The sequence below is a fragment of the Staurois parvus genome, unplaced genomic scaffold, assembly GCF_062004578.1.
Source record: "Staurois parvus isolate SC_StPar_1 unplaced genomic scaffold, SC_StPar_1.0 ptg000298l, whole genome shotgun sequence".
Taxonomy (NCBI): domain Eukaryota; kingdom Metazoa; phylum Chordata; class Amphibia; order Anura; family Ranidae; genus Staurois; species Staurois parvus.
The window spans coordinates 960,253-974,043 of NW_028318094.1; the positions used below are offsets into that span (position 1 = coordinate 960,253).

Genomic DNA, 13,791 nt, shown 5'->3' on the forward strand with positions numbered 1-13,791 from the left:
TGAAATATATTGAATATGGCCTAAATTGTAGTTCAAATATATGTCAATATATTTGGGAAGAATACTTTTAAAATATATTTCAAATGTATTTTTCTTCTATATGGGTAGGACCTGTAATATGTAAATTAATGTTCTCAAGCACAAATACTTAAGCTGTGGGAACATTCATTTCCATTGCACATGTGTGAATTTATAGTTTTGTGGCTGTGCTATCATTGAGAGCTACAGCTTTCAGACAAATAATTGGGAACCAGTCAACATAGTTTCTGGTCATGTGACCACCATTACAACCACTATTGCGTCAGATTCAATAATACCAATAATGGGTGTGGAAATTTGTTTACTAATAAGGCTACTTTCACACTGATCCATGGGGAAAACACATATGCATTTTTGCCACGTTTTTACTTCATTTTTGCTGTGGGTTTTTTTATTGAATTTTTCAAATGTGACTCAAAAACCACACCCAAAAAGCAACGCAGGTGCATTTGTTATGCTTCTTTATGCCTTTTTGTCATCTTTTCCAATGATTTTAGTGGGGAGGTGTGTTTTTGGTGCGTTTTTTTTACTGCACTTAGCCTACACCAAAAATGCAGCAAGCAAGATTTTAAAAATGGATGTATTGGGACACCCCCCCAAATCATTGTATTCAGGTGTTCCAATCACCTCCATTGCCACAGGTGTATAAAATCAAGCACCTAGGCATGTAGACTGCTTCTATAAACATTTGTAAAAGAATGGGCCACTCTCAGGAGCTCAGTGAATTAAAGTGTGGTCCCGTGATAGGTTGCACCTGTGCAATAAGTCCATCTGTGAAATTTCCTCTCTAATAAATATTCCACACTCAACTGTTAGTGGTGTTATAACAAAGTGGAAGCAACTGGGAACAACAGCAACTCAGCCACCAAGTGGTAGGCCACGTAAAGTGACAGAGCGGGGTCAGCGCATGCTGAAGCGCACAGTGTGCAGAAGTCACCGTCTGCAGAGTCAATAGCTAAAGACCTCCAAACTTCATGTGGCCTTCAGATTAGCACAACAACAGTGCATAGAGAGCTTCATGGAATGGATTTCTATGGCCGAGCAGCTGCATCCAAGCCTTACATCACCAAGTGCAATGCAAAGCGTCAGATACAGTGGCATAAAGCATGCCGCCAGTGGACTCTGGAGTGACGAATCATACTTCTCTGTCTGGCAATCCGATGGACATGTCTGAGTTTGGTGGTTGCCAGGAGAACAGTACTTGCCTAACTGCATTGTGCCAAGTGTAAAGTTTGTTGGAGGGGGGATTATGGTGGGGGGGGGGTTTCAGGGGTTGGGCTTGGCCCCTTAGTTCCAGTGGAGGGAACTCTTAAGGTGTCAGCATACCAAGACATTTTGGATAATTTCATGTTGTCAGCTTTATGGAAACAGTTTAGGGATGGTCCCTTCCTGTTCCAACATGACTGCACACCAGTGCACAAAGCAAGGTCCATAAAGACATGGAGAAGCGAGTTTGGGGTGGAGGAACTTGACTGGCCTGCACAGAGTCCTGTCCTCATCCCGATAGAACACCTTTGCAATGAATTAGAACGGAGACTACAAGGCAGGTCTTCATGTCCGACATCAGTGCCTGACCTCACAAATGTGCTTCTGGAAGAATGGTCACACCTTCCCATAGACACACTCCTAAACCTTGTGGACAGCCTTCCCAGAAGAGTTGAAGCTGTTATAGCTGCAAAGGGTGGGCCAACTCAATATTGAACCCTACGGACTAAGACTGGGGGGCCATTAAAGTTCATGTGTGTGTAAAGGCAGGTCGGCCAATACTCTTGGCAATATAGTGTATATCAAAATATAGCTTTTAGTTGGACTGATGCTTTAAAAAAGAAAATAAAAAGACTCAGGGTAAGCTGAGTTTCCTAGATGGAATTAAAATCATATTGAACCTCTATAATCCACACCTTTTTTGCAACTGATATACGTAGTTCTTTCCCTTTCCAGGTCTTCTTTCCTTTGGCGTGAAAGAGTCAACCACAGTGAACAAAATCTTTACAGCCATCAACATGATGGTGTTGGTATTTGTTATCATCAGCGGATGTGTTAAGGGTGACCTGAGAAACTGGGAGATCACACAGGACGAGCTTGATGACGCTATCAAGCGCTTGAGGTATGCCTGGAAATTCTATATTTTTGTGTATATAATAATACAAGCTTGTAAATGTTTTGTTCTTTATATTCATGGTTCATCCTATGGGACAAAGTGAGAATCTTGTCTTATGAAGCTGGGAGAAGGAAGAAGACACTGACAATAGGGTGTATGTCTAGCAGTATACAGTCACATTCAGCTGGACTTGTTCTATAATGTTGAAGACCTGTTACTGCTCATCCAGACCACTTCTTTAGTTCCAGTGAGTCAATATTATATTATAGACTGCATTGTACCTCAGCAACTATAAAATAAACCCTAAAAACATTATGGGAGTTACTGGTGAAGTATAGGACAGACTCATATTCATAAAATATGCTCCTTTGCGTGCTGATGTCCTGCATCCCCATCTGTGCCGGTATGTGCGCTCGCAGAGGACAGTTTTCAATAGTCGTATTTTCTTTGGAATTTGTTTGCAATATTGATATTCCATGTATATATTTTTTAGTTAGGACAATTGCTTCTCTGCCTCCAAGTTCTATGGTCTTGAAGAAGCTGACAAGCGAAACGTGTCGACCTTTTGGAGGACAATATGCTATAGAGAACACTGTTGCTATACTAGGGCTGGCTAGCCATGTGTTGTTGTTAAGCAAACATACTTTATGGTGTACTTAATAACATTTTCAGTTTTATGAATATGAGTCGGTCCTATACTGTAGCAGTAAAGTCCCATAATGTTTTTATGAATATGAATCGGTCCTATACTGTACCAGTAAAGTCCCATAATGTTTTTAGGGTTTTTTTGATAGTTCCAATGGGTGTCAAAAACACTCTAGCATATATAGACACATGGGTCACTCAGGCTACGTTCACACTAGTGTTGTGTGCAGGCAGCAGAGAGGCGTTTGGGAAGCACATTGCAGCACATGGTGCTGTTCTGACGGGAGAGCTAGCGTCGTGGCAAAACGGACGCCTCTGGTTGAGTCAGGAGGCATTGAAGCCTCCTATTCTAGTCTATGGTGCCGCTCCGCAAACGCCCGGCCGGCGTTTGCGGCGTGATTGCGATGCGGTTGTGGGGCGTTTGCGGAGCGGTAACACCATTTAAACTTCATTATAGGTGTTTGTGGGGCGTTTTTCAACGGCTAGCAACCGCCGCTAAACCGCGCATGCTGCGTTTGCTGAGCATTAAAAAATGCTCCGCAAACGCTGGACCAACGCTTGCCAAACGCTATAGGGGCGTTTGGCAAGCGTTGGTAAAACAGTCAAGTGTGAACGAGCCCTCAGTCAGCTTTATCCAATCAGCATGGAATGTGTCAAGGCAGGTGCTGATTTCCAGGAATATCCTGTATAGTGCTATTGAGCTCAGAATTTATCGATCAGGTCTTGAAGAGATGCCTACCAGTGTTCATCTAAAATGAATTTGCAACGAGTCCAAGGAAACTAATTACATACGCAATTTACATCTCTTAACATAGAACCAGTGAAAAAACACACATAACTAAAAAGAATGAAAAATAGGATTTACTCAAAGCAATATTAAACCCAAAACCAAAAATGTAATATATATCAGCTTACCCATCATTATATGTGGTGGCTGCATTATTTTATTTTTTTTAGACTTTTGTCCCTCTGTTTTCAGCTGGTAATCATGCCAGTAACACACCTCCTGTATTAGAGTGGCTACGCTCTGGATGAATGAACACAGGGCGCACAGCAAACAGCAGCATTGTCAGTCTGGGGGGAGGGGAGTGTTAGATGGACTAGTAGATTTAAATACACTAAAAAATTAAAGGCAAACTCCAGATAACACTTTATAACCAGTTACCTCAAACAGTTGTTTTCTATTTTGGGATAAAGGTTTTGTATAAATAAATAAAGGTTGATTAAAGCCATTGGCTCCCACTGCTTTCAATCACAGCCAGTGAGGCAGAAGTGGGGGGTGAGCGGAGCCACCCTCTGTGTGTCTCATAAACACACAGAGGCAGCTTGGGAGTCAGCACAGACAACTGCTCCAAGATCAAGCAGCTTGCTATGGGTAGCACTCAGCAGGGGGGAGGGGCCAGGAGCATCATCAAGCGACCCGAGGAGAGGAGGATGGGGACTGTTCTGTGCAAAACTATTGCACAGAGCAGGTAAGTATAGCATGTTTCTCATAAAAAAAAATATATGTGAACCTTTCATATCACTTTAAATGTTTTGTCTTATCTCTTTAACTGATACATTCATCTGGAGAGTGTGTTCTTTTAAAAAAACAGCAGACTTACTGGCTAGATTACCAGATGAAAATAGAAGGAAGGAAGCTTAAAAAACAAAACTAATGCAGCCATCACATCTAAGAATTGGTAAACTGTAATACAATATCCTCCTGGTACTCCGGTTTCCTCTCACACTCCAAAGACATGCTGGTAGGTGAATTGGATCCTGTCTAAAATTGGCCCCAGTATGTGTATGCATGAATGTAAGTTAGGGACCTTAGATTTTACGCCCCTTGAGGGTTAGGGACTGATGTGAATGTACAATATATATGTAAAGCGCTACGTAAATTGACGGCGCCATATAAGTACCTGAAATAAATAAACAAATAAATGATAAATGTTCGCTCTTCGGTTTAATACAACTTTAACTGATAACAGATGACAGTGTACAGAGATAACAGTCTCAAGATCACCCAGTCCTCAACAGGGACTAAATTACAGCCATCCCGCCCTGCATGCTGATGCACTTCAGTGGTCATGATTAGAGATGAGCGAAGTATTCAAAAATTCGATTCGGCTGATTCGGCGAATTCGAGGAATAAATTTGATTCGATGCGAATATATTCGCTGCGATTTTAACTTATAAAAGGGTGTTTCTAGGCTTCAGAGAGCCTTTATATTAGTGCAGAACACTGTACCTTTAATTTAAATGCCCTTGGAGTCTGCTGGGGAAGAGAAATAATACTGTCAGTCAGTATGACATGCAGATGAGTGCCGTCGATCTTAGAATCACCGCACACTTCACTCATTTGGGCAGTCACGGGGCCAAAACCAGAGTGTGGAGCCACAGTGTGGCGGTGGAGGCAGCAGCAATGGGAGGCCATACAGCACCCTATGACAAAAATGGAACCCACCAGCAGTGTGAGGAGACCTGAAAGTGGCACATGGCAGAGTGTGGCGTTGGAGACAGCAGCAATGGGAGGCCGTACAGGGACCCATGACACACTCTGGACCTGGCAGCAGCATTAGGAGGCGGTACAGGGGCCCATGGCAGATTAGGGGCCTGGCAGCAGCAATGGGAGGCCCGTAATCTGCCAGCACCCTATGACAAAAAATGGAACACACCAGCAGTGTGAGGAGACCTGAAAGTGGCACATGGCAGAGTGTGGCGATGGAGACAGCAGCAATGGGAGGCCGTACAGGGACCCATGACACACTCTGGACCTGGCAGCAGCATGAGGAGGCGGTACAGGGGCCCATGGCAGATTACGGGCCTGGCAGCAGCAATGGGAGGCCCGTAATCTGCCAGCACCCTATGACAAAATGGAACCCACCAGCAGTGTGAGGAGACCTGAAAGTGGCACATGTTTGGGGCATGATTCATGGCGGATTTTGTCAGGAACTGGTGGTTTGAAATCCAGACTAATCCATGCCTGATTCATTTTCACAAACGTGAGTCTCTCCACACTTTGGGTGGACAGTCGTGTCCTCCGCGGAGTTACAATACCTCCTGCCGCACTAAACATGCGCTCCGATGCCACGCTACTGGCCGGGCATGACAGCCTTTCAAGGGCAAATTCAGCTAGTTGGGGCCAAAGGTCAAGTTTCATTGCCCAGTAGTCAAGGGGATTGTCTACCTCGGTTGGCAGGGTGCTGTCCAAGTAGGCCCAAGCCTGTTGTTTGAGGTCCTGCTCCAGGTCCACCTGATGCTGCTGCTGCTGCGGCTGGTTAGTAGTTTCCTCACTGCGCTGGTGAAGAAAGCTACTCATCATCGACTGCAGACTGAGGCAGCCGCTGCTGGTGGAGCTGCCACTGCTCCTACCACCCCACCCCTCCCCTGCTGCCATGGCAGCGGAACGCGAGCGCACAGGGCCCACAGTGTCTGAGGATGGACGTTGGCGCAGAAAGGCAGAGACCAGCTGACTATATAGGTGGTTTTTATAGTACTTTATTTTGGCCTCCCTCTCAGCAGGTGTGAAAAAGGCCACCATTTTTGAACGGTAGCAAGGGTCCAACAAGGTGGACAGCCAAAAGTCATCCCTCTGTCTGATGGTTATTATTCGGCTGTCGCTACGCAAGCAAGCGAGCATGCTATGGGCCATTTGTGCCAAGGAATGCGAGGGACTCCCTGCCTCCATCTCCACAGCATACTGCCACGGTGCGTCTGGGTCCTCTGTCTCCTCCTCCTCCTCCTCTACCAGATGCTCCTGCTCCTCCACTCCTGTCCACTGAGTGGAAAAACAACCCATTTCACTCAATAATTCCTGAGCACCAATGTCCTCCTCTACCTCCTCCTCTTCTTCCTGTCCTGCCCCCACAGGGGTCATGTGGCGTTGAGATCTGTGCGCCACGTCTACCGCACCCTGACCAGCCATTGTTAACAGCATTTGTTCCAGGACGTGCAACAGAGGAATGACGTCGTTCATCCCATAGTCCTGCCGACTCACGAATAGCGTGGCCTCCTCAAAGGGCCTGAGCAAGCGGCAGGTGTCACGCATGAGCTGCCAATGGCTGACATCTAAGTTACACAGGGAGTACCTTTATCCGCTTGTAACATCAGGAAATCTGTGATGGCCTTTCGCTGTTCGTAAAGGCGGTCTAACATATGTAGGGTTGAATTCCACCTTGTTGCAACGTCACAGCATGAGGAGGCGGTACGGGGGCCCATGGCAGATTACGGGCCTGGCAGCAGCAATGGGAGGCCCGTAATCTGCCAGCACCCTATGACAAAAAATGGAACACACCAGCAGTGTGAGGAGACCTGAAAGTGGCACATGGCAGAGTGTGGCGATGGAGACAGCAGCAATGGGAGGCCGTACAGGGACCCATGAGAGACTGTGGACCTGGCAGCAGCATGAGGAGGCGGTACTGGGGCCCATGGCAGATTACGGGCCTGGCAGCATCAATGGGAGGCCCGTAATCTGCCAGCACCCTATGACAAAAAATGGAACACACCAGCAGTGTGAGGAGACCTGAAAGTGGCACATGGCAGAGTGTGGCGATGGAGACAGCAGCAATGGGAGGCAGTACAGGGACCCGTGAGACACTCTGGACCTGGCAGCAGCATGAGGAGGCGGTACTGTGGCCCATGGCAGATTACGGGCCTGGCAGCAGCAATGGGAGGCCCGTAATCTGCCAGCACCCTATGACAAAAAATGGAACACACCAGCAGTGTGAGGAGACCTGAAAGTGGCACATGGCAGAGTGTGGCGATGGAGACAGCAGCAATGGGAGGCAGTACAGGGACCCATGAGACACTCTGGACCTGGCAGCAGTATGAGGAGGCGGTACTGGGGCCCATGGCAGATTACGGGCCTGGCAGCAGCAATGGGAGGCCCGTAATCTGCCAGCACCCTATGACAAAAAATGGAACACACCAGCAGTGTGAGGAGACCTGAAAGTGGCACATGGCAGAGTGTGGCGATGGAGACAGCAGCAATGGGAGGCAGTACAGGGACCCATGAGAGACTGTGGACCTGGCAGCAGCATGAGGAGGCGGTACTGGGGCCCATGGCAGATTAGGGGCCTGGCAGCATCAATGGGAGGCCCGTAATCTGCCAGCACCCTATGACAAAAAATGGAACACACCAGCAGTGTGAGGAGACCTGAAAGTGGCACATGGCAGAGTGTGGCGATGGAGACAGCAGCAATGGGAGGCCGTACAGGGACCCATGAGAGACTGTGGACCTGGCAGCAGCATGAGGAGGCGGTACTGGGGCCCATGGCAGATTACGGGCCTGGCAGCATCAATGGGAGACCCGTAATCTGCCAGCACCCTATGACAAAAAATGGAACCCACCAGCAGTGTGAGGAGACCTGAAAGTGGCACATGGCAGAGTGTGGCGATGGAGACAGCAGCAATGGGAGGCAGTACAGGGACCCATGAGAGACTCTGGACCTGGCAGCAGCATGAGGAGGCGGTACTGGGGCCCATGGCAGATTACGGGCCTGGCAGCAGCAATGGGAGGCCCGTAATCTGCCAGCACCCTATGACAAAAAATGGAACACACCAGCAGTGTGAAGAGACCTGAAAGTGGCACATGGCAGAGTGTGGCGATGGAGACAGCAGCAATGGGAGGCAGTACAAGGACCCATGAGACACTCTGGACCTGGCAGCAGCATGAAGAGGCGGTACAGGGGCCCATGGCAGATTAGGGGCCTGGCAGCAGCAATGGGAGGCCCGTAATCTGCCAGCACCCTATGACAAAAAATGGAACACACCAGCAGTGTGAGGAGACCTGAAAGTGGCACATGGCAGAGTGTGGCGATGGAGACAGCAGCAATGGGAGGCAGTACAGGGACCCATGAGACACTCTGGACCTGGCAGCAGCATGAGGAGGCGGTACTGGGGCCCATGGCAGATTACGGGCCTGGCAGCAGCAATGGGAGGTTCGTAATCTGCCAGCACCCTATGACAAAAAATGGAACACACCAGCAGTGTGAGGAGACCTGAAAGTGGCACATGGCAGAGTGTGGCGATGGAGACAGCAGCAATGGGAGGCAGTACAGGGACCCATGAGACACTCTGGACCTGGCAGCAGCATGAAGAGGCGGTACAGGGGCCCATGGCAGATTACGGGCCTGGCAGCAGCAATGGGAGGCCCGTAATCTGCCAGCACCCTATGACAATAAATGGAACACACCAGCAGTGTGAGGAGACCTGAAAGTGGCACATGGCAGAGTGTGGCGATGGAGACAGCAGCAATGGGAGGCCATACAGGGAACCATGAGAGACTCTGGACCTGGCAGCAGCATGAGGAGGCGGTACTGGGGCCCATGGCAGATTACGGGCCTGGCAGCAGCAATGGGAGGCCCGTAATCTGCCAGCACCCTATGACAAAAAATGGAACACACCAGCAGTGTGAGGAGACCTGAAAGTGGCACATGGCAGAGTGTGGCGATGGAGACAGCAGCAATGGGAGGCCGTACAGGGACCCATGAGACACTTTGGACCTGGCAGCAGCATGAGGAGGCGGTACTGTGGCCCATGGCAGATTACGGGCCTGGCAGCAGCAATGGGAGGCCCGTAATCTGCCAGCACCCTATGACAAAAAATGGAACACACCAGCAGTGTGAGGAGACCTGAAAGTGGCACATAGCAGAGTGTGGCGATGGAGACAGCAGCAATGGGAGGCAGTACAGGGACCCATGAGACATTCTGGACCTGGCAGCAGCATGAGGAGGCGGTACTGGGGCCCATGGCAGATTACGGGCCTGGCAGCAGCAATGGGAGGCCCGTAATCTGCCAGCACCCTATGACAAAAAATGGAACACACCAGCAGTGTGAGGAGACCTGAAAGTGGCACATGGCAGAGTGTGGCGATGGAGACAGCAGCAATGGGAGGCCGTACAGGGACCCATGAGACACTCTGGACCTGGCAGCAGCATGAAGAGGCGGTACTGGGGCCCATGGCAGATTACGGGCCTGGCAGCAGCAATGGGAGGCCCGTAATCTGCCAGCACCCTATGACAAAAAATGGAACACACCAGCAGTGTGAGGAGACCTGAAAGTGGCACATGGTAGAGTGTGGCGATGGAGACAGCAGCAATGGGAGGCCGTACAGGGACCCATGAGAGACTGTGGACCTGGCAGCAGCATGAGGAGGCGGTACTGGGGCCCATGGCAGATTACGGGCCTGGCAGCAGCAATGGGAGGCCCGTAATCTGCCAGCACCCTATGACAAAAAATGGAACACACCAGCAGTGTGAGGAGACCTGAAAGTGGCACATGGCAGAGTGTGGCGATGGAGACAGCAGCAATGGGAGGCCGTACATGGACCCATGAGAGACTGTGGACCTGGCAGCAGCATGAGGAGGCGGTACTGGGGCCCATGGCAGATTACGGGCCTGGCAGCATCAATGGGAGGCCCGTAATCTGCCAGCACCCTATGACAAAAAATGAAACACACCAGCAGTGTGAGGAGACCTGAAAGTGGCACATGGCAGAGTGTGGCGATGGAGACAGCAGCAATGGGAGGCCGTACAGGGACCCATGAGACACTCTGGACCTGGCAGCAGCATGAAGAGGCGGTACAGGGGCCCATGGCAGATTACGGGCCTGGCAGCAGCAATGGGAGGCCCGTAATCTGCCAGCACCCTATGACAAAAAATGGAACACACCAGCAGTGTGAGGAGACCTGAAAGTGGCACATGGCAGAGTGTGGCGATGGAGACAGCAGCAATGGGAGGCCGTACAGGGACCCATGAGACACTCTGGACCTGGCAGCAGCATGAAGAGGCGGTACAGGGGCCCATGGCAGATTACGGGCCTGGCAGCAGCAATGGGAGGCCCGTAATCTGCCAGCACCCTATGACAAAAAATGGAACACACCAGCAGTGTGAGGAGACCTGAAAGTGGCACATGGCAGAGTGTGGCGATGGAGACAGCAGCAATGGGAGGCCGTACAGGGACCCATGAGACACTCTGGACCTGGCAGCAGCATGAAGAGGCGGTACAGGGGCCCATGGCAGATTACGGGCCTGGCAGCAGCAATGGGAGGCCCGTAATCTGCCAGCACCCTATGACAAAAAATGGAACACACCAGCAGTGTGAGGAGACCTGAAAGTGGCACATGTTTGGGGCATGATTCATGGCGGATTTAGTCAGTTGTGTCAGGAACTGGTGGTTTGAAATCCAGACTAATCCACGCCTGATTCATTTTCACAAACGTGAGTCTCTCCACACTTTGGGTGGACAGTCGTGTCCTCCGCGGAGTTACAATACCTCCTGCCGCACTAAACACGCGCTCAGATGCCACGCTACTGGCCGGGCATGACAGCCTTTCAAGGGCAAATTCAGCTAGTTGGGGCCAAAGGTCAAGTTTCGTTGCCCAGTAGTCAAGGGGATTGTCTACCTCGGTTGGCAGGGTGCTGTCCAAGTAGGCCCAAGCCTGTTGTTTGAGGTCCTGCTCCAGGTCCACCTGATGCTGCTGCTGCTGCTGCTGCTGCTGCGGCTGGTTAGTAGTTTCCTCACTGCGCTGGTAAAGAAAGCTACTCATCATCGACTGCAGACTGAGGCAGCCGCTGCTGGTGGAGCTGCCACTGCTCCTACCACCCCACCCCTCCCCTGCTGCCATGGCAGCGGAACGCGAGCGCACAGGGCCCACAGTGTCTGAGGATGGACGTTGGCGCAGAAAGGCAGAGACCAACTGACTACATAGGTGGTTTTTATAGTACTTTATTTTGGCCTCCCTCTCAGCAGGTGTGAAAAAGGCCACCATTTTTGAATGGTAGCGAGGGTCCAACAAGGTGGACAGCCAAAAGTCATCCCTCTGTCTGATGGTTATTATTCGGCTGTCGCTACGCAAGCAAGCGAGCATGCTATGGGCCATTTGTGCCAAGGAATGCGAGGGACTCCCTGCCTCCATCTCCACAGCATACTGCCACGGTGCGTCTGGGTCCTCTGTCTCCTCCTCCTCTACCAGATGCTCCTGCTCCTCCACTCCTGTCCGCTGAGTGGAAAAACCACCCATTTCACTCAATAATTCCTGAGCACAAATGTCCTCCTCTACCTCCTCCTCTTCTTCCTGTCCTGCCCCCACAGGGGTCATGTGGCGTTGAGATCTGTGCGCCACGTCTACCGCACCCTGACCAGCCATTGTTAACAGCATTTGTTCCAGGACGTGCAACAGAGGAATGACGTCGTTCATCCCATAGTCCTGCCGACTCACGAATAGCGTGGCCTCCTCAAAGGGCCTGAGCAAGCGCAGGTGTCACGCATGAGCTGCCAATGGCTGACATCTAAGTTACAGAGGGAGTACCTTTATCCGCTTGTAACATCAGGAAATCGGTGATGGCCTTTCGCTGTTCATAAAGGCGGTCTAACATATGTAGGGTTGAATTCCACCTTGTTGCAACGTCGCAGATCAGGCGATGCTGTGGAATTACGTTCTGCCGCTGCAGCTCAAGGAGGTGTGCTTTGCGGTGTAGGAATGGCTGAAATGCATGCAAAGTTTACGTGACATTTTAAGGATGTCTTGCAGTGGGATGGTGGATTTTAGGAACCGCTTGACAACCAGATTGAACACGTGAGCCATGCATGGCGCATGGCACAACCTTCCTTGACGCAGAGCAGACACCATGTTCTTTCCGTTGTCGGTCAACATGGTTCCGATTTTCAGTTTGCGCGGAGACAGCCATCTGTCGATTTCTCTGTTCATTACACTGAGAAGTTCCTCCCCTGTGTGACTACGTTCGCCAAGGCATACCAGGTGCAGCACAGCGTGACACCGTTGCGCCCTGCACATGTGATATGCCGGTCGGGTAATGGGACTTGGCACGGGGGTGGCGGCTGAGGACACGGCGGAAGAAGAGGTGGTAGAGGCGGACATCTTTGCCGGACCAAGGACGTGCAAACGTGGAGGCAAAAGCGGCGTGACCTGTCCAAGTTGCTGGTGCGGCTGTGCCGGCACCACGTTCACCCAGTGGGCCGTAAATGACATGTACTGTCCCTGACCGTAGTTACAGCTCCACACGTCGGCGCTGCCGTGCACTTTGGCAGACACCGACATGCTCAAAGACTGGCCCACCATCTCTTCTACATGTGAATGCAGGTCTGGCACTGCCTTTTTGGCGAAGAAATGACGGCTTGGCACTCTCCACCGCGGTGCGGCACAAGCCATCATTTCTCGGAAAGGTGCTGAGTCCACCACTTGGAAAGGGAGGGACTGCAGCACCAGCAACTTGGACAGGAGGACGTTCAGCTTTTGCACCGTCGGGTGCATGCTCGCAAACTGTTGTCTCTTGGAAACGGATTCCAAGAAAGACTGCTGACGGAATCCGTGAAGAGGAGTAGCAGGAGAAGGAGCATCTGAACGAGCGGAAGATGCCAACGAGCGACAACTCCCCTCAGCAGAGGTGTTGGAGCCTTGACTGGCTGATAGAGGGCGATTGACGTCGGGTGACGGAGCAAGTAACGGAGCGGGTGATGGAGCGGGGGCTGGGGCAGGCAGAACCGCCGTATCTTTATCACGGTTTTCCCAGGCCACCAAATGGCGACGCTGCATATGCTGACGCAACGCTGTAGTCCCAACATGGGCCCCCTGGCCACGCTTGACTTTCTGGCCACATTGTCGACATACGGCTACGTTTACTTCCTCAGGCGGCTTGACGAAAAATTGCCACACCGCCGAGTAGGAAACTTTGCCCCCGATACTCCTCACTGGCTGACTGCTACTTCCTCCGTGCACACCGGCACCACTACTGGCCGTGGTGGTAGGCTGCAGTGGAGCTGGTGCTCTACTCCGTGGCCGTTTGCCTCCACTGACACTGCTGCGACCCTGCTGCCTCCTGGGCAACCCACCGACTGTTTTGCTCGCTGCCAAGCTGCCACCCTCTTCTCCTGATGATGCGGAAGCAATAGTCTGATGACGACGAGGCTGCCAAGTGCGATCAGCCTCATCATCATCAATTAGGGTCTCCGCCTCACTACTAGCCCCCTCGGCTGCGTGTGGGTCAGGAGACAGACCTGTC

The 13,791-nt window shown here is 51.1% G+C and overlaps 1 protein-coding gene across 2 annotated transcripts in view; it reads left to right on the top strand.

The window, feature by feature from the left end:
- LOC149457992 (cationic amino acid transporter 2-like) overlaps positions 1 to 13,791 on the top strand; it is a 54,098-nt gene that overhangs the window by 17,671 nt on the left and 22,636 nt on the right. For both annotated transcript variants that reach the window (XM_089682792.1, XM_089682791.1), the window contains one exon: positions 1,981 to 2,146. In XM_089682792.1, the coding sequence (XP_089538918.1) occupies positions 1,981 to 2,146 (166 nt within the window). The remainder of the gene's footprint in view (positions 1 to 1,980; positions 2,147 to 13,791) is intronic.